This window comes from Cynocephalus volans, chromosome 5 (genome assembly GCF_027409185.1).
Source record: "Cynocephalus volans isolate mCynVol1 chromosome 5, mCynVol1.pri, whole genome shotgun sequence".
Taxonomy (NCBI): domain Eukaryota; kingdom Metazoa; phylum Chordata; class Mammalia; order Dermoptera; family Cynocephalidae; genus Cynocephalus; species Cynocephalus volans.
Window position 1 is genome coordinate 15,606,323 of NC_084464.1, and position 24,976 is coordinate 15,631,298.

At 40.3% G+C, this 24,976-nt stretch overlaps 1 protein-coding gene across 1 annotated transcript in view; it reads left to right on the forward strand.

Moving 5' to 3' along the window:
• Positions 1 to 24,976, forward strand: part of F13A1 (coagulation factor XIII A chain) — a 165,180-nt gene that overhangs the window by 93,319 nt on the left and 46,885 nt on the right. Inside the window, exons 6-7 of the mRNA XM_063097934.1 lie at positions 3,144 to 3,318; positions 5,842 to 5,980. Of these exons, the coding sequence (XP_062954004.1) occupies positions 3,144 to 3,318; positions 5,842 to 5,980 (314 nt within the window). The remainder of the gene's footprint in view (positions 1 to 3,143; positions 3,319 to 5,841; positions 5,981 to 24,976) is intronic.

Consider the following 24,976-nt stretch of genomic DNA (forward strand, 5'->3'; position numbering starts at 1 on the left):
ACACTGCTTCTGTGCTTCACTCCCTAATCCTCATCTTTTCTGAACACTGAGTTTTTAAGTTTATTGCATTATATTATACCACTGACGTTGCTGATAGTAACTTCTAAGGGAGGGAGGGCTGGTTTTTTATTTTTCCAATTCTGTAGGTATTGTGGGAGGGCAGTTTAGTGCAACCTTGATGAAGTTGAATAACACTCCTTGTCCATAGTCCTGAGATCATACTTGACCACCAGTGACCCAAGACCAAGGCATTTCATTCTGCTACTGGTAAAACCCAGTAACACCTGAGTAAAAACCTGAGTTCACAATAGAGTGTTAAAACAGACAATTGTAGGATGAAAAATAACCAGCATGCCCTTGAAGTGTCCCCCAAACATTTCTTATTGTCTGGGAAGGGAGATGCTACTTTAACCCTTTACATATGTCACTAAAGACTTATTTCTTTCAGTGTCTGAGCTCCCCAGAAATCAATGTTCTAATTAAAAAACAATAGCTAATCTGGCCAAATGCTAATAAATGAGAGTTGCGATTTATCTAGCAACAGGGGAACAAGCTCAGCATTAACAATTAAAAGGCCTGTAGAGGAGAGAGCTTTTTTTTCTTACTCTTGCCCTCCACTGATTGGGCTCAGACTTTTGCTATAAATAACCCTTCTGATTAAGGGCTATCTGTTTGAAAATCAGCTATCAGAACCACAGTTTAGGAAAATTTACCTCTGAGATTCATAGAGCCTATTCTACTTCTCAGTGATAAAGGATTGGTGATGTGAGTTCAAAGCTGTCTCTATCTACCCACAAAGACCAAGCCATGTTATAGCCTAGCAAGACACTCTTTGGGCTTCATTATAATAGATGCAGATTTTTAAATAACCAGTTCAACTGCAAGGAGAATTATTGATCATGAGTAGAACCAGAACGGTTGGGTAAACCTCGCTGCACCCCAGTCATTTCCTGGATCTACAGGCTAAAGTCAAAGTTTATGTTAAAGGCATGAGTTTGTAATTACCTGAACAAGGTCTTTCAGAAACCTCAAAAGAATTTTTTTTTCCTACATTGAACAAATTAACTGGATAGTTGCTAAAGTTCTTCTTCACTTTAACCTGACTGGACACAGAATCAAAGGGGAAAAATATAAGTAGTATGTCTTAATCAAGTTAAATAACAATCTTCTAGACAATGCTCCCCAGAAAAAAGCCACTTGGTGCTAGGGTAAGTCTCACATTTCAGTGGCGGGTTTGTCATTTACATTAGAAGATGCTAGCACTGCTTAGGTTTTTGGTTTAGACTTTTCTATTTTACTCAATATTGCCTGCTTACTAGATACCCATGCGAAGCTCCCAGCAGGTCCTGAACCTGCCATATTGTTTTATGACACCAAGCATTTATTCCAACTGTTTCCATTATGTAAAGGACATTTCCTGGCCCTCAACCCCTCAAAACCTAGCTTTCATGTCATCTTCTCTGTTAAGCACCCAACAACACCACCACTGTCTTCCTCTACCCAACTGGTTGCTGCCTCCCTTGGGCCCCCACTCTACCTGTACATCTTTCTGTCTTAATACCAATAACCTCCACTTCCACTTGATTGGTTTCTTGTCCATCTCTCCACAGAAAAAAAAGGTCTTGTTCTTCTTGAGATGGACAATGCCTATGTGCTTGTTGAATGTATAAGTGATTATTGAACAACTGTTGAGTACCAACTCTTTGCTCACACTCGCTAGGATTCAGAAAGACATAGATTTTATCTCTATTCTCAATGAACTCATGAGTCAGGATGGAAGACAGACTCCTTGACAGCTAAACACAGCAATTCAAAGAGAGGAGTCTGGGCAGGTGCTGAAGCTGAGCTGCTAGTTGGTGAAGCAGCAAACACATAAAACTCACTATATTTTAATACTTCTCTATGGTTTTCATAATCCAAACATGCATGCATCGATCACGTTTCACATTGCTTACTAATGTCTTTTCAGCGTAACCCAAGTCAATGCTTTTCAAACTAAAGTGTACACAGATTACCTGGGGAGCTTATTAAAATGCAGATTCTCATTCTGTAGACCTGAAGAGGGGCCCGAGATTCTGCATTTCTAACAACTCCAAGGAATGTCAATACTGTGGCCCACAGACCACACTTTGAGTAGCAAGGCTCTAAACCATTGTCATGTCAACTGTAAAAATTGTTGAAGTAACACCAGTTTTTGGAAAAACTCCCACTGCTCCCCACACAGACTGATCTGGCTATAATTAAATATGATGAAGGTTATACCGAGAGAGGTAGATTCAGCAGTGCCCAGAAAAAAAGTGGCAGGATGCCTCAAAACTGTTACTTCTCAGCCTTTGCTTTATTGTCTAAACACGAAGTTTTTGTTCCTGCATTTTAGGTCTGCTGCTCTTAGATGATTATAGCCTGAATGTGTATAGCAAGGTTTGCCCAGACACTCAGGGTTGCCATATTCTGCTTCATATTTAAACCACAACATCCCAGGTCCTTGATGTGAGTAGAAATACCTCTTAACAAGACTGTAAGACTTTGATCACTTTAAACAATTATAAAGAAAATACTTCTTTAATGAAATTTAAAAAAATTCTGTAAGGTATCCATGGGAATCTATTTTCATATTAATTCTTAATGGTTCCTATGACAATATCTATTTTTTAATCCATTAGACTCCACCACTCGTCATAAAAGTCAAAACCCATTAGACCATTAATTTCTCAACTGTCAGTTTTGAGTTTTCTTACCCCTGAGACAAGATTCCTACTTGAGGTTTTTTTCACTTGCAGGTCCCCCTCTCTTCCTCACACCCACCTCCAGCACTGTTCTGGCCCAGATCAGGTGCCCCATGTGTATCTTCTCCTGACCATGTGGAGAAGACGTCATGCCTCTTTCTGTCTGCTGTTCAACTTCACCTCACTACAATAATATGCTATTGAAGAGGCAGGCTTGGTTATTTGCTCTCCCCTCACACACTTTGTTTTTGCATTATTTTCTTTGACAACATAGTGGTAAACTGAACAGAAGTGAAATGGTTTCCCCGTGTATGGCATATGGAAAGCACTGGAAGCCTTAGCTTGCCCGATGCCATAGTCTGAAAAGGGCTCACGTGAGTGAACTTTCTGCCTTCTCACTTCTCATGCCTCATTTAGCTTAATGCCAAAGATGATGAAGGTGTCATCGTTGGATCCTGGGACAATATCTATGCCTATGGAGTCCCACCATCAGCCTGGACTGGAAGTGTTGACATCCTATTGGAATACCACAGCTCTGGGAGTCCAGTCAGCTATGGCCAGTGCTGGGTTTTTGCTGGTGTCTTTAACACGTGTAAGTATCCAAATGAGTAATCTTTTTTAATGTAGCGGAGATTTTACTTTAATACACTTTATCTATAACCTGGCAAAGAGACTTAGCAGACCCTGTTGGCTCTATAGAATTTATGGCTGAGTATTCTGGGATGTAGTTAATGCATAATTAAATTGTGCTGGGCCAAATATGCTCATAGTTTTTCTTTGACTGCAGAATCTTTATAAAAAGAATGATGGGTTATTTCCCACATAATCCATCATTCAACACCCAGAGAAATGGAGGGTCACAGGCCAAGTAAGGATGTAGGAGAGAAGATAAACCATTTTCCTTTCAGTAACTACAATTTACAAAGATTAAAATACTAAAAACTAAAATAATGAATAATAAGGAAACATACATACTACTTATTTGTCATTGAGAAGTCACATGAATATGCTTATTTGCTTATTTATCATTGAGAAGTTTTGTAAATATATCCACGTAATTTTTTATACCACCTATGGAAGGGATGATGGCAGGTTGTCTTGTCCCCATTTTTACATGTGAGTCTCCATGCCCCTGAGCAATTAGATATCAGAATGTAATAAGCAATCTTTACCTCCCCAGCTTCTCTTCTGGTTTCTAATCCATCCAACATCCAATCTGTAGAGGAAAACATATGGGAACAGAATTATTCTCCTCAGCCCCATGCATCATTTTTCAAAATGGCATTTGCCTCTCCAGGTCCAGACAATGTTACAGATAATTCAGTGATTATTTTAAAAAATACATTTATTTCACTATATCTTCATCACTGGTAATGATTTTCATTCACATGTCATTTCTTCAGCCTTGGAGAAACATTAAGCTCGAGTCGCGTGTCCTTTCTGCCTGCTCATTAATAAAGAATGTTTTACATAGTTAGCATTTTTTAAATTAAAAAAAAAAAAGGAAGGGCTGGAGGCTAGAGGCTGGAGGAAAGCCATTTTTAAAAAAATGATTATAAAACCTATCAGTGTTGGCTCAAAATTGCAACAACCTAAGACTTAGTCAGTGATCCAAGTAGAAAAAACTTGAGTTTTGTTTTCTTTGCCTTGTTTTCCCATATTATCAAACTGAGTAACATTACTTTCTCAGCCATCTGAATATACCCAAGGGCTAAAGGGATCCATATTTCCTGGAAGCAGTAAAGGCCAAAAGTATCAGTCTCTCCTAGAAGTGCTGGCCTCTGGTGCCTGAACTTCATGATGAGCTAAAAAAAAAAAAAAGACCTCCCTCCAAGATGATGCAGAGGCTGCCCCCCACACACAGCCACACTTGTGAAATGATTGCAGGAAAACAGACAGGACCCAAGTCTTCCCCACGCCTGCAATTTCACTATCCCAACGTAATTTCTTTGGGTTTAGAACCACTTAAAGCAGTGAACGTTTTACATCCATGTATGCCTTTTGTGTATGCCTAAAAGGGTCACCAGATCTGTGCCTGAAAACAGGCTTTGGAGGTAAATTAAGAAAAGGCAGAGAAACACACTGGGGGAAGGTCACAGTGGAGATTCGAGGGATAGAGGAACAGGTGCCCCAAAGTCAAGCTTTGCCTCCCTTAAAATTGTGAGCAAGGCAGACACTAGAACAAGTCTTGCTCTGTGGTCAGGGGAATTAGTGTTAAGCCAGGAGCAGAACGAAAGCGCCAGTCATGTGATGGGTAAGGCTGTGAGCAAACCGGGGCTGTGGACGTGGATTGGCAGAGGAAGACAGGAGTGGGAGACCAGGCGTGGCTGCCATCCTTGTTGCTTGGGTGTTAAGATCAAGTCATTTAAGAAGAAGGACACTGGAGTCTCTACTGGACCCAAGCTTGGACTTTCCAGTTTTCCCTATTGAAAGTGGTGGATAGTCTTTGGTTAAAAATGCTAAACTATTCCAAGGGAAAGGGAAAAGAAAGGCAAGCCAAGTCATTAATCTTGAAATTGTCAGCCATATTATTTTCAATGAACCCTGATGTCTGGAGTCCTGGGAGCCAGGAGGGCGTTTGGATTAAGTTTAATCAATAGGTACATATGGCAAGATATGCATCCAGGCAATTTATTATCTAACAATTAAGATGAATCTGTGGTGACACCCTCCACTGAGTGTCACAAGAGCAAATTCCAACCAGGAGAGCAAACACCACTGAACACCTGCTCTGGAAATTCCCAACTCCCCATTAGCTGCTTTTCTTCAAATTTTAATTTCAGGAACATAGGCCCATTAACCGGGCTATAGTAATACTACTTTGATGATCAAATGATTAGAAACTAAACAATTAGAACCGTGTTGTTGGATTCTGTCCCAGTTGGCTTCATCTGGCAACAAGTGCAGTTCTGAAGGGTCATGTGGTGAGATTTCTCTCTGCAGCCCCTGTGGGGTGAACAGTCACCTTCTTCAGTATGGCCCACTGGAGGACATGTCCAAAGGGGCTTTTCGTGTTGGGAAAGAAGAAAGTCCCATGTGAGAAGGGATGTTTTTGCTATGTATTTATTAAATGTTGGCGCTGTGTTCATAGGGGTCTGTCCTTCTTTCCCCGTAGTTTTACGATGCCTTGGAATACCAGCAAGAGTCGTTACAAATTACTTCTCTGCCCATGATAATGATGCCAATTTGCAAATGGACTTTTTCCTGGAAGAAGATGGGAACGTGAATTCCAAACTCACCAAGGATTCAGTGTGGTGAGTTTGATTTATAAGGGTATTTGCTGATATCAAATTATAGTGACTTCACACATGGACCACAAGACAGACCCAGTCTGATGTGTTTTTCCTTCTATTTTAAGGACAAGTTGATACTTTAGACAGAAATGTCTGATTGTCAAAGGGGTTTTTTTTTTAGATAATGAATTAGAAGTGTTACCGAACAGACAACTTGGGTTCCTAGTAATAAAATCATCCATTATGACAGCAACCACCAAAAAAGCCCATGGTTTCAGTCGCTATATGTTTTTACACTAGTTTCTTTCTATCTTAGTAGCTTATCATTACAGGTGATGGCAGAGGTATTGGAGGCAAGCGCAAGAGGTATTGGAGGTGACCTTTTGCTTTACCTCTGCAATATAGGGCTGCTATTTGAATGTAAAAAAGAGGTTCTCCTTGATTGTAGAGGTAGACATTCATTCATTCAGAGACAGAAATGGGAATAAAGCTGAAATTGCTTCCAAATACCAACCGTGTGGTTCTTTCACTGCCCTGAACAGCTACATCACAAGCTGAGTTTATGATCCCAAGGAAATCTCATGTTTCTTGGGATCCCCTCAGTCCAAATCAATACACTGAAAAGGAGCGGGGGGATCCAAAGAGTCCAAATTGAAAGGACATTTAAGAAGGTCTATAGGAAAGGAAGTTGCAGCATATTTTTAGCTGTTGCCAAGCATTGAACTAGGTGGAATTTCCAAGCCAAAAATGTGTCTCAGAAAGTTGTTCTTTATAAGTAATAAAGTTAAAACACAGCCAGTTGTAAAAGCATCCAAATGGGATGGTAGGAAGTTATAAGCTCATTTTAGGAGAAATTAAATTTGGAAGTGCCTGAACTTTCCCGTGTTGCAGGAATAGATTACGGTCGTAGGGCAGTATTAATTCACCAGTACCAGGAAACGCTCATTTGAGAAGGTTGAGAGGAGGAAATCATTGTTTATTCACAGTAGCAAAGTGCTCACTTGAAGGGTATAGGCTGAGCCACAGTGAGCTAGGGAGCATGGGCAAGACAAAACCTCACCTCTGTAAATCGAACAGCAATTTAAAGAACCACATAAGCCCGTGGAATTACAGTACAGCAGCCCTGCGTGTGTGTGGGGTGACAAAAAATAGACCAAAATAGCCTCCCCCAAAGCCCTTTGTAACAGTGGAAAACAGCAAAATGAGAATTATTTGGCCTTTTGCACTATGTATCTCTTCCTTACACACACACACACGCACGCACACACACACGCACACACGCACACACACACGTGCGCACACACACACGCACGCACGCACACACTCAATTCTCTGTAACCAGTTGCAGTTCAAAGTTATTTCTCCCTGCACCTTAATGCAAATACCTCTCATCTTAAGTCCCCATGGGGCACCCCAACAAATAACCCCACTAGGCCCTAAACAGAACTGATACAAAATGGTGAAGCCGATAGATTGTGCTCTGGGCGACCCTTTCCTCTTTCAGCTCCCTGCTCTGAATTTCTTTCCCTGTCCCCAACACCCTCTGCTCCTTCAGTGCCTTCTTCAAATTTCCCATCACCCTGGAACTAGGCTCCCTGGTATGGGACCCTCACCCACCCTGCTGCAGACCACTGCCCTGGGCTCCTCTTCTCTGCCCATGCTTGGCTCAGAGGAGGTTTCCAACATATGATGACTGACATCTGACTGAACGAAGGGATGGTATTGAGGGTTAACCGAGGCTGAGGTGAGGGTGGGAATGATTTGTTGGATCCCCTGACCCCTGCAAGGTCAGGGCAGGGTAGGCTGACAACACATGGCCTAATGAATTTCCTAGCAAGTGTCTCAGGAGCAATTGGCCTCCCCAATCCCCCAGACTTACCTCCCTCTGCAGGCTCTCATCAAACAAACCCACCCCAGCCTGCCTCCTTGCTCCTGTCTGTGTGTGGCCAGGCTCTCAGGGCCCACCTGCCTTCCCTCTAACCAAGAGAACCACCTCTCTCTCTTGTGTTCCACCATTTACTCAACACTCAGGTCCCAGCAGCCCACAGTTGGTGATGAATTGATTTGTCCTCATAGGTCTCACTCCTGCATCACTCTCCTGCATCACTCAGCCAAGTGCCAGCATGTCCAAAGCAGAAAAGCCCATAGAGAGGCTCAGAGGTAGAGTTCAGGAGTGCATGAGAGGGTGCTCTCTGCTCGGTGCACTCCAAAGCCAGGTGACAGAGTCTGGACTCCATCCCTTTCTCTGACCCTTCTCCCCTATTACCCCAGCCCCTCAAGGACAGACAGCTTGTTTCCTGCCTCCTAGTTTGCCACCTCCAATCCCCTGCATGTTGGGACTTGAGAACACCTCCCCTCACAGGGGCTGCACAGGGTGAACACACTGTCAGTGCCAACAGAGAGGGGTGGGTGCTGAGGGATCTTGGAAGGGCACTGCAGGGTATCACATGAAATTCTGTGTAGGCAAATACAAGGTAACATATCCTAGAAGGAGCAATTGAAGGCGTCTGTCCCCAGTGTGCTCGTGAGTTCTAAATTACGTACAACTTAGGGGAAGCTGTCTATGAATCACTTGACAGAGATGCTGGCTCCGCATTCAGCTGTGGTCCAAACAGTGGCAGGAAGACGAGGGCACACAGAGGGGGTGCCTGGGTGCACACAAACAGTCAGGGGAAGCGTGACACTTTGGTGGCACCTTGCAGGAGCGCCATTTCCTTATCTCGTTATATGAAGGTCACAGTGGAAATGGAAACAATTTTAAAAGACAGGGATGATGGCACTTATTAGGGTCATGAAAGGTGTTTCAGTGAGAGGCTTCATGCCTAAATGAAAGCATACCCTGTGTCCTTTTGCTGGAGCAAGCATAGTCGGATTTGACGATTCTGGGTAGAAAACTGTGCCCTCCCTTTGGCTGGCCCCACCAGAATGCACCCCCCATGGGGGAGCGGTGTCTGGTCTAGTTTATTTTTGTTTGTTTTGCTAGCATGTAACAGCATGCAGGGCATAGAGCTAGCACTGAATAAATAGTATTGGTTGGAAAAGTGTTTAAATGCTCGTTGAACTGAATAAATATTATTTCATCATCCAACAAACCCTTACTATGCACTACTGGGTCCAAATACAAGACACTGAGGATTCAGAGAGAAATTAGTCAGGGTCGCTTGCCCTTGAGGAGCTCCTTCCAGTGCTCTGGGGAAGACAGCCACACTTAGAACACGCTATAAAAGGTATAAGGTGGGTTATAATGTGAGCTGGGAATCACAGAGACGGGCGGGGGCGGGGATTTTCATCCTAAACCCAGGGAAGCAAGGCTGCTCACATGGGAAGTGGTCATGGAGTCAAAGCCACTATCCCCTGCAACCTTCTGGCTGTGCTGTTCAAAGATGGAATGCCCGGGAAATGTCCTTAACCCACAGACAAAACCCAGGAGTAGGTCAAGGAGGGTCCAAGAGCTGAAATGAGACAACCAGATAAGGGTGAGCTTCAAGGACCAGGCAGGCAGGAATGGAATGCCGTCCTGGGTTATCATGTGTTATTAGACTGCAGGAGTTGAATACTGAGACTCATCCCTACTCTCAGGGCCCAGCCTTTGCCGCTCCTTCCCACGTGACATCAGAACCCCTGGCTCTTTACCCCACCTCGCTGAAGGGTCAGATGCCCCCAGGCTGGCATCCACAGGGAACAGATGGAGGTACGACTGTGTGGGGACAAGGGACAGGTTGCTGTTATCCATCTACTGCCACCTCTCCCGCTTCCCACCCTCCAGGCACTGTCCCATTCCAGTTCTGTGTCCTTAAGGTGAACCCACCCCTCGCTCTTCCAGTTTTAGAGGATCCCACAGTCAATGGTCTTCCAGATTCCCTCTTGGAACCCACAGCTTCCCTGCCCACTGACCCTCTGACTGCTTTTTGTCCAGCTTCTAACCCTTCCTCGTGCAGTCCTTTCTTCCTGCACACATTCCCGGAGCAATGTTTCCTCTCGGGAAAATGGAATCCAAATGAGGCAGGTGGCAGCGTGTTCAGGCCATAGCTGCGGATGTGGAGGTGGGCTGAGCATGTGCAGACCCCGAGGCCACCAGTGGGCCCACCTGCTTCTCAAAGTCCAGCAAACTGGCCAACTGGAGGATGTAGAAATCAGCCTAACTCAGGGGACTAAACATTTTATATGATATGAAGGATAATTGTAAAAATTCTGAGTGCTAAAAGAATTAACAAGAGGCTTTATTTCCTTTATTGCCTTTTCGTTAAAAATTAAGTAGGTTTGGTTAAAGCAGCTTTTTCGGTTTAATTGTTTAAAATAATTGTGAACTAGCTAATTTGTATTTATCACTTTCAGCTCAAAGTTGTGACAATCTAAGAATCAAGACAGTGATCCAAGCAGAAAGAAATCACACGTTTTGTGTTGTCTTGTTTTTCCTCAGGGCATAATGGAAAAACACTAAACAAAGTCAAACTAATTTAAAATATTTTTTTTTCCTCTTTTTCCATTGCGGAGGGCAATATGATTAGCTCTGCCACTAATTAGCTGGGTGACCTCAGGCACGTTGCTCAGTTTCTTTGGGCCTTAATATTCTCAGATGTAAATTTGAGAGCTTGGTCTTAATAAGCTATAGGAACCTTTCCAACTCCAAAATTATATTTTTATAAATAAATTTCACTGTTCTTCCAGCCAGGCCTTTCCTCCAGCATTTGGTAATTTCTGGCATTTGCTTTGGGTGGAGACCTGCTCACCTCACCTGTGATTGATCTGTTCACTTACATAGGTTAGCTGCCTACAAAGTGGCTTAATATCTGCTCTCCAAGAAGAAAAGAAACAGGAATCCAGGCACCACAGTGAATTTTTGTAACTGTTTAGCCAGCCTCAGTGCATCTGGTTCTTAAAAATAGAAAAAGTAAAAACTTTTTAAAATCCCTTCCTTCAATACTTTTTGTAAAGAGCACAATTGTTACTGTTTCGTTTTGTTTAACTCTAAATGCAAAAAAAAAAAAAAAAAACCCAAAAAACAAAACTTCTGTGTTGCAATAGGTAGTATTATTCAGTAAACAAAGCTCTTTCAATCCCAATTTTAGAGGAGAAATTAACCAGCTTCCACATGGGAAGCCTGCCCTAGCTAGCATGTATACCTGATTCTCATTGCGCCCTCAGTGCCCGTGGTGGTTTACATATTGCTGGTGTACTTTTGAAATTTAGACTGTTCCATCTTTATGTTATTTTAGGTGTTCTTTTCTGTATGTTCCAACCAGTTGGACTTTTATACTATTAAATTATCTTCAGTTTTAATCACTGTCTGAAAATGATCTGAAATGAATTCCAAATAAAAGAGTATAGAAGAAAAATTCGGAATATAGACCAGACGGCTAATGTTTAAGAGCTTATAAAACTTACCCCAGGATGCATCCAAGTTACCAATTCTGAACAGTTATCAAAGATGTTTACTTTCAAACATTATTTCATTAATCACATTTTTGGCCAAATTGTTTTTCTGGAAAATCACCTGGAGCTAGACCATGAGATCTAACATTAGAGGACTAAGAACACATATGTTGAATGTACACCAGAGTGTTGAAAAGGGATTGAAAAAGCTATTTGCTACTTCCAAAGAATAAAAATAGCTCAGATTGATGATGTACTTTCTTTGCATCAGGCCCTGAACCTAAGTGGTGACATGTAATCCTTTTAACAGTTTGATAAGCTAATTACTATTATTACATTTAGAGATGAAGAAACTGAGGCACAATAACCTCACCAAGGTTCCAGCCAGTACATAGCACAGCCTGAATTACAAACCCAAGGAGGCTGACACCAGAGCCTACTCTTTTTTGTAACTTTCTTATTGGAATATAATTCACATACCACAAAATTTACTCTTCTAAAGTGCACAATTCAGTAGTTTTTAAAATCTTCACAGTGCTGTACAACCATCATTATTATCAAATTCTAGAACACTTTCATCACCCCAAAAAGTAACCCCATACCTATTAGAAGTCACCCCCCATGTCTCCAGCCCCGAGCAACTACTAACCCACTTTCTGTCTCCATGGATTTGCCTATTGTGGAAATTTCATAGAAATGAAATCATACAATATGTGACCTTTTGTGTCAGGCTTCCTTCACTTAGCATGTTTACAAGGTTCATCCATGTTTTAGCATGCGTCAACACCTCATTCCTTTTTATAGATAAATAATATTTCATTTCATGAATAAACCACATTTTATTTATCAATTCATCAGTTGTATACTTGGACTGTTTCCACTTTGGGGCTACTGTGAATCATGCTGCTACGAACATTCATGTATTAAGTTTTTTATGTGAATGCGTGTTTTCATTTCTTTTGGGTATATACATAGGAGTGAAGTCGCTGGGTCACATGGTAACTCTATGTTTAATTCTCTGAGGAACTGCCAAAGTGTTTTCCACAGCAGCCACACCATTTTACTTTCCCACCAGCAATATGCAAGGTTTCAACTTCACATTCTTGCCAACACTTGTTATTTTTGTTTTTTTTTTATTATAGCCGTCCTAGCGGGTAGGAAGTGGTATCTCATCATGGTTTTGATTGGCATTTCCCTAATGACTCATGATGTTGAGAATCTTTTTATGTAAATTGTTGGTCATTTGTCTATCTTTAGCAAAATGGCTATGCAAATTCTCCCCTCTCTGGGCTGTCTTTTACTTTCTTGATGGTGTTCTCTAAAGCACTAAAGATTTTAGTTTTCATAAAATTCAATTTCTTTATTTTTTCTGGTTGCTTATTCTTTTGGTGTCATATCTAAGAAACTATTACCAAAGTCACAATGATTTTTTTTTCTTTTTTCCTAAAAGTTTTACAGTTTTAGACTGTACATCTAGGTGTCAGATCCATTTTGAGTTAACTTTTATATACAGTTTGAAGTAGAGATAGAAGCAGAAGATAATGAGAAGACCAAAATCATCTTATTAATGATCCTTTGTACAAAATGAATCACTTTTCTCATGCAGTCGTAAAGACTGTCTCTTTATCGTCAGCATTTGACAATTTGGCCATGATATGTCTAGGTACTGATTTCTTTGAGTTTATCCTACTTGGAGTTTTTGAACTTCTTCAATGTATACAATATTGTCTTTACTCTAATTTGGAAAGTTTTGTTCTATTATTTCTTCAAATATTCTTTCTCCCACTTTCCTTTTCCTCTCCTTCTGTGACTCCCATTATTAGTATGTTGGTATACTTGATATATCTCATGTGTCCCTGGGAATTTGTTCATTTTTATGCATATTTTCCCCTCTGTTATTCCAACTTGATCATTTCAGTTGGCTTATCTTCAAGACCACTGATTCTCTCTTCTTTCTGCCTGTTCACATGTACTGTTAAAACCCTCTAGTGATTATTTTATTTTAGTTATTGTACATATCAGCTCTGGAATTTCTAGTTCGTTCTTTTTCATAATTTCTGTCATTTCACTGATTTTCTCTATTTGGTGAGACATCATTCTCATGGTTTCCCTTGGTTCTTTGAACATGTTCATAAAAGATGATTTAAATTTTTTGTCTAGTAAGTTCAATGTCTTGGTGTCCTTAGTGACAATTTCTCTTGGCTGTTTGGGGGGCTTTGGGGGGGGGTTCTGTGTATGGGCTATACTTTTTCTTTCTATGTCTTACAATTTTTGTCAAAAACTGAACATTTTACATAATATAATGTGACAACTCTTAAAAATCAGATATTCTGTTCTCTAGAGTCTGTTGATGTTTCTTCTAGTTGTTGTTGCTGTGGCTTCTGTTTGTTTATTTGATTACTTTCCTGGACTAATTCTGTAAAGTCTGTATTCTTTTTCATATATGGCCACCAAAGTTTATGCTGAGTTAGCTTAGTGGTCAGATAGCAACTGGACAGAGATTTCCTTAAATGCCTTGAGCCAATAAATTCCCCAGCCTTAGCCAAGAGGCTCTGTGTATATGTTGGGGAAAACCTTTAATATTTCAGCAGGAAGCTTACAATTTGGCTGTAACTTTCACTTCCTGCTTGAACAGAGCCTCAAGGTCAACCACACATAAGAGATTAGAAACTTCTAGGGGCTTTCTTGGGCATGCTTACAGCCCAGCACATGTGTATGGCCATCCAGACTCTCAGAAACACACTAGAGTTTTGCAACGTCCCCTGTGGACATCTCATTCTTCTTTATAAGATTTTTGGGTAGCCTTTTGTTAGCCCCAAAAGGCATCACCTATTTGGGCAGCTGTGATGTTAAACAATTGCTTCTAATTATTTTTTTAAAACACCCTATGGATAAGACTATTTGCACAGAGTGAGCTCTGAATCAGCTCAAATAAAAACAAGCCCTGAGAAAGGAGTTTTCAGAGAGCTTCCAGACAGACTAAATGGTGACAATTTGGGGGAAAGGAGCTTTTGGGGAGTTCCAAACCAAATTTTTCCCCTTTGTCGGTTTCTAGGCTGTAAGTTTTCATAGCTACTGTAGCTGTTTGCTTTCAAGACTTCCATGGAGCTATGGAGAGGGGGGTGGGAATAAAGCAGGTTAAAACTTCAGAAAGCTTGCTATTCTTACTGAGATTTATCTGGTTTTCTTGAATAAATGTGCCTCTGATTGTTACAAGTCTTTGGTCCATTTCCAGAGTCCTGGAAAAGCTGATTTTGATCATTTTTGCTAGTGTTCTCATTGCTTTATGGAGAAGCAGATTTCCAGAGATCCTTACGCTGCCATTCTGGAAGTGTTTCTCAGAGTCCACTCTTAACCTCTACCCAAGTGGCTTGAATTGCTGTGGGGGTAGGGAGGGTCTACCCTACCCCACAGGTGTTTTAGATTTTGTAGGGATATTTTTGGCATCTAGTGTAGTCTTCTTGATATATATCTGTTGAAATACATATTATATTTTGTATGTATTTTATTTTTCCATTTCTGCTATACATTATAGGGCCTTATATTTGGTCATTTAGAAATTGTGTGTAGAAAGCTATCTATGGATTTCATTTCAGTATAATAAAGGGATGTTAAAAAATATTTGTTTAAAATCTAGAAAGGGGCATTGTTCTTTGAAGTTTGAAAATCACTGCACCAGGTTCCCCTCCTATTCCTATCTGCTACTCTTGCTGCTAGAATATCCCCAGAGACTACCTACCTGTAGTTCCTGTTCCACTCAAGTGTCCCTTGAAGGTGACCAAAGAGGGATTTTGGGGGTGAAAAGTCAGAGACCCAGGAAATTAGGCAGCCTGGGAAAGAAAGTGGACCATCTAATAAACCACATAGAAAACACTAAGTTATCTTCCATAGTAAGAAAATGTCATTTTCTGGTTAATTATAAATTCTGCCTAAGAGAGAGTCATCATAAATATTATCCAAAGGTTACTAGCTTTCAGATAATTAGAAGCTAATAAAATATGCACCACCTAAGCTATACTGAATGTAATCTAATTTATTTTGATGATTATTAAGACCTGTAGGAAAACTTTATAAAACTTTATAAGAAATAAGAGCTATCAACTTTAGAATATTATATTCATAAATTGCTTTATAATGTAAAACAGTAACTTTGGTACCTACTGAGCCTGTTGATTGGATTTTTTTAAAAGAAAAAACCTTTTCAATAATTATGGAGAAATTTGGCCAGAATTTATCATAGAAAGTTTATTATATGTTAGAATTGTACAAACAAATATTCTCAAAATCCAATCTTTTCTTCTTTTTCAGTCAGAATAGCAATTCCTAATTCACTATGCCAGAGAAAGTAGTAAATGGTATGAGGTCTCATTTTTAAAAAGAATCAGCAATGGGAACCCAGCAGAGCTCAGAGAGGCCCTCTGCTAACTAGGGAAGGCCACTGTCCGCATGGATGGGTAGCATCTGCTTTCTGAGCATTTTTGGTTTTTGATTTTGTTTTGTTTTGCTTTGCTTTGTTTGTGGGTTGTTCGTGTTTTGTTTTTGCCAAAGTTAGTTTCATCCTCTGTCTTCCATTTGCTGGAACTACATTGGGAAAACAAAACAGATTATCAGAGGAGAGCGAGCAATGAACGGAGGAGAAAAAAGAAACCTGGGTGATCATTCCCTAATTTTCTAAAAATGGCTATTAATAAAGCTGCTGTAAAATTCTCTTAATAAATATTCAAGAAACCTGTTCCTGGAAGTTTAAGAAGAGAGTGGAAAGGCTGTACTCTCAGGACTAAGGAAGGACACACTCCCAGAAGATTTTGTAAATGGAAACATGTTATGTACTATTTTACTGCATACGTAATTGAATACATCTGGACTGGTATTTAGCCAATATGACCTGGTAAGACCATACCAGCATTTAAAGCCAGTGTGCTTACTCATTGGTTGCAACATCCAATTGATTTACATCTGTGTGTGAGCAGTCATTAATGATTTGGACTATCACTCCTGTTATAAACACACTTCAGTTTCAGGTTGGGAGTTATAGCACGTCCCCATGTGCAGCCCCCTCCACCGGTGTCTCTTTTGCTACGGCAGACTCTGCCTACACTGCGACTTCTCAATGAGTATCGTAGAATCCCTCATCTCCATAGGACAAGCAATAAAAAACATCTTCATTTCTTCTCTTTTTCCTCGGTAGCAATTGATTTCTACAACAGCATCCTTAACTGAGTGGGGATGCCCCCAGCGCCCTCCAGGCATCTCCCTTACAGCATCACTGGTTACCCAGGGCTTCTTCAGGCAGCTCCCAACTGGAGGACCTGAAGCAGCTGAGCCTCAGAGGGGACAGGTGCAATGGCCTGTTCTCCACCTGAGTGGACCTCTTTGACTGACGTGACACTAGTGAGCATCCAAACGCCCCTCCCTGGTTTCAGCAGTCCAATGACCCCTAACAAGGAACAGTGCATTCTGCAAGTAGCATAGTGCTCCCAGCTCCCAGCTCCATAAAAGAGTCCTCCACCATGCCTCTCTTCCTCTGAATAATTCCTTTCTGTCATCTTGCTTCATTATATTTCCTAATTGACAAGATTTTTCTCAGCTTGGGCTTTCATTTCCACTTTGAAATGTCTCATTAAACAAGCCTCAGAGTCTACCAAATGTTCCCATTTCTTTCTCACAACTCCCTCCCCACCCCACCCCTGCTGCCATGGGAATGGCCAGAGTCTAATCATCCCAGGAGTGCTGTCATTTTGTCACTGGCATCATTGCTTGTGTTAGGAGTGTATCAGCAGAACCAGACAGGTGGGGCTATCCCTCCTGCTACAAATACACAAATAATTTGCAAGGTAGGTGCGTGCCTTTCTTCCACCCCACTCTTCCATTCTTTTACAGTAAAAGAATACAAACACTTGGTTTACACTTGAAGTTGGTCCAACACATCTCCTCCAGGCCTTCCTCTCGATCTTATTTGTGCTGTCCCTTGAGCCCAAATAAAGCTGCACAAACAAAATTACAGACCCATATCTCTTTCTTCCCTTTTAAGGACTCTTTTTTCCCTGAAACCTTTCTGGACAGATTGTCAGTGTGATGACGTGGTAGAGTATTTAAGCAGTTAGCTAAGTTAAAGTCAGTAAAGGACTCCTTGCTTAGATTAACCACTTTGTTCTCTCTGAACATGTAACACACAGAGCCCCAAAGCTCATGTTGGTCTCAGTTGAATTCTCTGTCCAACTCTCTACCGTCCCATGGGTTCCTGCACCTCCGGATGCAACCTAAGCCAGCTGTTAGAACCAGGGAAGATTTTGAACTGTGTTCCACCTTTATTTGGTAAAAATAGTCCTCTTAATATTTTGAGGGGAAATTTCCCTATACATGTAATATATACATATATATATGTATAATACGTTTGCTATTAAAAATTTCAAACATTGCAAAAAATAGTATAAAAGTAAGAGTCACCCACTTTCTAACTACTCAGAATATCTGTCACATTTTGTTAAACATTCTTTACTCTATCTCTCTGTGTACTGAATACATTTTTTATTGCTACATAGCAAAGTACCACAAATTTAGTGGCTCAAAACAACACAAACTTACTATCAGTTTCTGCGGGTCAGGAGTTCTGGCACAGTTCAACTAGGTCCTCGGCTCAGGGTCACAGATGCCTGCAATCAAAGTGTTGGCTGTGACTGGCTTTCCACCTGACGCTCAGGATCCTCTTCTAGGCTCATTCAGACTCTTGGAACAATTCAGTTCCTTGCAGCTGTAGCAGTCATGGACGCTTCCATCTTCCCTAGCCAGAAGGAGATTGTTTCTGCTGCTTCAAATCCCTGACTTGCTCTGTCTCTGACCTCTAGATTTAAAGGGCTGACCTGATTAGGCCAGGCCCACCCTGGTAACCTCCCTTTTAATTAACTGAGTCAACAGATTAGTAACCTTAATTACATCTGCAAGATTCTCCTTGCCATGTAAAGTGGGAGCGATATCCCACTCTATTCATAGATTTCTCTCTTACTCAAGGGAGAGAATTATATAACGGCCAGGGTACTAGAAGTCATTTAAAATTCTGCCTTCTGCACATCTATACATATACAGTGAACACATACACAGTACATGGTGTCTTGTAGAGTGATTTTTAAGAACGAATATGCCATGGACATGTTTTCTGCCTAATAAATATAGACCTGCATTTTTATGGCTGAATAGCATTCTATTTAGTGTTTCAAAATAATTATATATTGGACAGTTAGATTGTTTCTAATTTTTTCTTCTTATAAATTATGTTAGGGAGAACATTCTTATGTACTTGTCTTTGTATCTGTGTGATTATTTCTTGTGTGCAAATTTGAATCAAATGGGTTTGCAGAATCAAAGGATAAAGTAAACCAATGCTGTGATGTCCCACGGAGGATCCCCCAGCAGTGCACAGTGTTGTTTTTCTAGTAAAGTCCTGTCTTTGGTGAAAATCCTCTGGGTCCTTTATACTGATACTGATGAATTATTAGCATCCTTGAAACGAGATCTAAGGACTGCTAGCTGCCACTGCATGAAACATACAGGAAGCAACGTGGAGCAGAGATGTGTTCCTCACTTGTCACTTCATTATTATCCCCAAAAAGGTTGTTTTCATTTTGATTAAACAACTCTCAATAAAACAGGGCCTTTATTTTCATTTCTATGATGCTTCTTTAGAAAGAGGCACAAGAAAACGAGATCAACTTTGGAGGTTTATAATTTTTTTAACTTTAAAGGGACACTGCGCATTTTGATTGTATAGTAGGAACTCGGGTTTGAAATGAAGTATCTGAGAAAATACAGAACTGTGAATCTTAAAAACAAACGAAGGTTTAATAACACCTGCTTTGCCAGGAAATGTCCTCATCATTCACTCAGGGCCAGGCCCTGCTCCAGTGCGGGGTTATGGAGGTGAACAAGACAGACAGAGCCCCTAACATGGATTCATGCACTCTGCACGTGCATAACGAAGTTGCAAGATGAAAACAGAGAATATTAGGGATCTAGATTTTTAAAAAGCTTTAAAATAAGAAGTAGCATTTCAAGAACCAGCATGTGTTTCCCAACCTGGAGAGCTGGTAAATGGAATTAAGAAATGTCTACACAGGAGGAATAAGCTTATGAGATCTATTCCACAGCATGGTGATATAGTAATGATAATGTATTATATATTTTAAATTGCTAAGAGAGTGAATTTCAAATATTCTCACCCGAGAAAATGATTAGGAAGTGAGGTGATGGATATGTTACTTAGCTTGATTTAATCATTTCATCATATATGTGTGTATATATACATATATCAAAACATTACATTGTAAACCATAAATATGTACAATTATTATTTGTCAATTAAAAAAAATCTTTTTAATGCTAAAGGAAGTTTTCAGGCCAAAGAGAAATGACACCATATGGAAACATAGAGCCTCAGAAATGTGTGCAAATTGCATCAAAATGCTAAATATCTGGGTAAAGGACAAAGACAATTTTTTTCCCTTTCAATTGAATTTCTCAATAAGCTATACAAATGTTTAAAAAGGAACAAAAGCAAAATAAAACAAAAAAAAGTCTGTAAATAATAGCCCTTTCCATGAGGAAATTTGGTATATAACAAAGGAGAACACATATACATAGAATAATGTAATATCAGCCAAAAGGAACCCCCCTGCCATGGCGGGCCCAGGACGCATTTGCCCTGGCCATCTTGAGTGGAGAGAGTGACATGATGAGAGAGATCCCCAAGACTGTGCAGGCAGCAGCCTCCCCTTCTGCTCATGGTGACCTGGGCACCTAGGTTTGGGTTTTCCACCCCGACCGTGCCCAGCCCTGTGGGAGCTGCAGCTTCTTCTCTACGTCACCTGCTGCCTGCAAGGTCCTGGCCCTGTTATGAAACTTCCCCACGCCAAGTACACAGACAGCCTCTCAGTCCTAAGTGAGACTGGAAGTGATCACGAGTAACTAATTCGATGTCATAGTGAGAGGAAAGAAACCTTTCCCCTATCCTGGTCTTTGAAAAGAATTATTATCCTCCAAGAAAAGTCTTTCCCTGAGATCTGAAGTGCAAAGCATATTTATCTTGTTCCAGGCTAACCTTGCCAAGGAGATTTGAATTTCAATAAGGCTGTTCTGGAGCCTATAAATCTAGAGGTGCAGCACTGAAAGCCAGGGTCGCTAAGTACCACGGCTGTATACGCAGCAGGCTGGTGTCCTTTCAGGACTGTGAATGTTTTATTGCTGTTTTTCTCTGGATCCCTCTGCCTGATGGGGCAACCTTCGCTGCTCTGAAGGGAGGATAGCAGAGTCGTTGTTTAATATGCACAGTAACCTTCCTTCCAGCTTCCAAGCAAAGATAGAGGCTCTCAGGTAGGACCCGACCTCATGTTCCTGCTCATAGACCTCCACACCTTCCCCAATGAGGTACACCTGCATGCCCTCCCCCTGCAGACCTGCCTGGCTTCCCCACCTGTCCGGGTGCTGCACTTGACCTCACCCTCTGGCATCCTTGGTATTTGGGTCCCTTTTACACCCAATCATGCTCCACCGGTTCTGCCTCCAGGAGCATGCCTCAGTCTCTCCTAACTTAAAAATCATCCAGTTTCTCTGCACTGCGTTATGTGCTAGCCACAGTCCTAACTTTTCTTCTCACCTTCACAGCCTGGATCACTCTGAGGAGTCTACACTGCATCTCTCCCCTTCCCATTCACCCCTCAATTGGTTTTTGCCCGATCATCCTCCATGACCCCTAAAGACTCCAGCCACCACCTCCCTGTCAAATCCAGAGTGTCACGAGTGTGTACAAAAATGCCTCGGGTTTCCTCTGGATTTCCCATAGCCTCTCAAACTCATCATATCCAGAACTGAACGGTCACCCACCCATTCCCCACTACACCCAACACAAACCTTCTTTTCTTCCTCTTTTTAAAAAGAGTTTAAAAATTTATTATTAGCATATTCATTCTTATAAATCGTGATATTTCTATACGCCCTTTGCCCGTCCTATCACTTCCCAAACCCCCTCCCTCTCTCCCCCCATCTCTAGCATCCTTAGGTTTGTTCTTTCTTTCTGAAAGTTCAATGTATTGTTGAGGTCTTTTCTTTCTTTCCTTCCTTCATTCCTTCCTTCTTCCCCCCCCCCCACCCCCATACCTTCCTTTCTAGCAGCCAGTTATGAGTGAGAACATGTGGCATTTCTGTTTCTTTGTCTGCCTTACTTCACTTAACTTAATTTTCTCCAGACTCCATGTTGCTGCAAATAGCAGAATTTCATTCTTTTTCATGGCTGAGTAGTATTCCATTGTGCCTATATACCATATTTTATTTATCCAGTCATTCATTGATGGACACTTAGGTTGGTTCCATATTTTGGCTATTGTAAATAGAGCTGCAATGAACATAGGAGTGCAGGTATCCCTTCGACATGATGATTTCCATTCCTTTGGATATATACCCAGTAGTAGAATTGCTGGATCATATGGTAGGTCTATCTGTAGTAATGGCTGTGCTAATTTACAGTCCCACTAACAGTGTAGAAGAGTTCCCCTTTTCTCTGCATCCTTGCCAGCATTGTTATTCTCAGTCTTTTTAATAATGGCCAGTCTACCTGGAGTGAGATGATATCTCAATGTGGTTTTGATTTGCATTTCTCTGATGACTAGTGATGTTGAGCATTTTTTCATGCACCTGTGGCCATTTGTATGTCTTCCTTTGAAAAATGTCTATTCAGCTCCTTTGCCAATTTTTAAATTGCATTATTTGTCTTTTTAGTATGTACTTAAGTTCTTTGTATATTCTGGATATTAACCCCTTGTTGGATGTATAGTTTGCAAATATTTTCTCCCATTCCATAGGTTGGCTTTCCACTCTGTTGTTTCCTTTGCTGTGCAGAAGCTTTTTAGCTTGATGTAACCCTATTTATTTCTTTTTTCTTTTGTTGCTTGTGCTTTTGGGGTCTTATTCATAAAGTCTTTGCCCAGTCTTATTACCTGGAGTGTTTCTGCTATATTTTCCTTTAGTAATTTTGTGGTTTCAGGTCTTATATTGAAGTCTTTAATTCATTTTGAGTTGATTTTGGAATACGATGAGAGATACAGGTCCAGTTTCATTTTTCTGTTGTGGATGTTCAGTTTTCCCAGCACTATTTATTGAATAGGCAGTCTTTTCCCCAATGTATGTTCTTGCTGCCTTTGTCAAAGATCAGTTGGCTGCAAGTATGTGGGTTGATTCCTGGGTTTTCTATTTTGTTCCATTGGTCCAAGTGTCTGTTTTTATGCCAGTACCATGCTGTTTTGGTTACAATAGCTTTGTAATATAATTTGAAGTCAGGTAGTATGATGCCTCCAGTTTTATTTTTCTTTGCTTAGGGTTGCTTTAGCTATTCAGGGTCTTTTCCTTTTACATATGAATGTTTGGATTGCTTTTTCTATTTCTGTGAAGAATGTCATTGGTATTTTGATGGGTACTGCACTGAATCTGTAGATCACTTTGGGTAGAATGGACATTTTCATGCTGTTAATTCTTCCCATCCAAGAGCATGGTATGTCTTTCCACTTTTTTGTGTCTTGTTTAACTTTTTATAGTAGTGTTTGTAGTCCTCATTGTAGAGATCTTTCACTTCCTTGGTTAAATTGCTACCTAGGTATTTTATTTTTTTGATGACTATTGTAAGTGAGCTTGCTTTCTTGATTCTATTTTCTGCTAGTTTGTTATTGGAGTATTAAAATGCTATTGATTTGGGGGTATTGGTTTTGTATGCTGCAACATTATTGAAGTTGTTAATCAGCTGTAGGAGTTTTTTGTTAGAGTCTATAAGTTTTTCCATATATAAGATCATGTCATCAGCAGACAAGGACAGTTTGACCTCATCCTCTCCAATCTTGATGCCCTATATTTTTTTCTCTTTCCTAATTGCTCTGGCTAGTACTTCCAATACTATGTTAAACAGGAGTGGTAAGAGTGGGCATCCTTGTCTTGTTCCTGTTGTAAGGGAAAAGTGTTCTCCTTTTACCCATTCAGGATGATTTTGGTAATTGGTTTGTCATAAATGACTTTTATTGAATTGAGATAATTTCCTTCTATACCTAATTTGCTGAGAGTCTTAATCATGAAGTGATGTTGAATTTTGTCGAATGCCTTTTCTACATCAGTTGTGATAATCATATGGTTTATTGTCCTTGGTTTTGTTGATGTGGTGTATCAAACTTATTGACTGACATATGTTGAACCACCCTTGCTTCCATGGGATGAATCCCACTTGATCATAGTATATAATTTTTTGATGTGTTGCTGTAACCTGATTGCTACTATTTTGTTAAGGAGTTTTGCATCTATGTTCATCAAGGATATTGGCCTCTAGTCTTCTTCTTTTTTTTTTTTTTTTGTATCTTCATCTGGTTTTGGTATCAGGGTGATGCTGGCCTCATAGAATGAGTTTGGAAGAATGGCTTCTGTTTCAATTTTTTTGGAAAAGTTTGAAGAGAAGTGGTATTATTTCTTCTTTAAAGGTCTGATAGAATTCAGCTGTAAAGCCTGGTCCTGGACTTTTCTTTGTTGGAAGATTTTTGATTACTGCTTCAATCTCATTGCTTGTTATTGGTGTGTTCAGGTTCTCTGTTTCTTCTTGATTCAGTCTTGGTAGTTTGTATGTGTCCAGAAATTTATTCATTTCCCCCAGGTTTTCATATTTTTTGGTGAACAGTTGTTTATAATAATCTCTAATGATTCTTTGTATTTCTGTGGTATTGGTTGTAATATCTCCCTTTTCATTTCTGATTTTTGTTATTTGGATCTTCTCTCTTCTTTTTTTTAAACCTAGCTGATAGTTTATCTATTTTATCTGTCTTCTCAAAAAACCAACCTTTTGTTTCATTGGTCTTTGTATTATTTTGGGGGTCTCTATTTCATTTAGTCCTGCCTTGATCTTGATTATTTCTTTCCTTCTACTACTTTTGGTGTTGGATTGTTGTTGTTTTTCTAGTTCTTTGAGGTGTAGTGTTAGGGCATTTACTTGGAAACATCCCATTTTTTTTATGTAAGCATTTATTGCAATAAACTTCCCTTTTAGTACTGCTTTTGCAGTATCTATCCCATAGATTTTGGTATGATGTATCTTTAATTTCATTAGCTTTAAGAAATTTCATGATTTCCTGCTTAATTTCTTCTTGGACCCATAGGTCATTCAGGAGTCTGTTGTTCAGTTTCCATGCACTTGAGTAGTTCCCAGAATTTTGTTTGTTATTGATTTCCAGTTTTAATCCATTGTAGTCTGCAAAGATACTTGAAATGATTTCAGTTTTTTTCATATTTGCTAAGACCTGATTTGTGACCTAGTATGTAGTCTATCCTGGAGAATGTTCCATGTGCTGATGAAAAGAATGTATATTCTCTAGTGGTTGGATGAAATGTTCTGTAGATGTCTGCCAGGTCTAATTGGTCTAAAGTGTAGTCTAAATCCTGTGTTTCTTTGTTGATTTGTTGCCTGAAAGATCTGTCTAATACTGAGAGAGGGATGTTCAGGTCACCATTATATATGGGTCTATCTCTCTTTTTTTAGGTCTAAGAGTGTTTGCTTTGCATATCTAGGTGCTCCACTGTTGGGTGCATACATATTTATAATTGTTCTGTCCTCTAACTGGATAGATTCCTTTA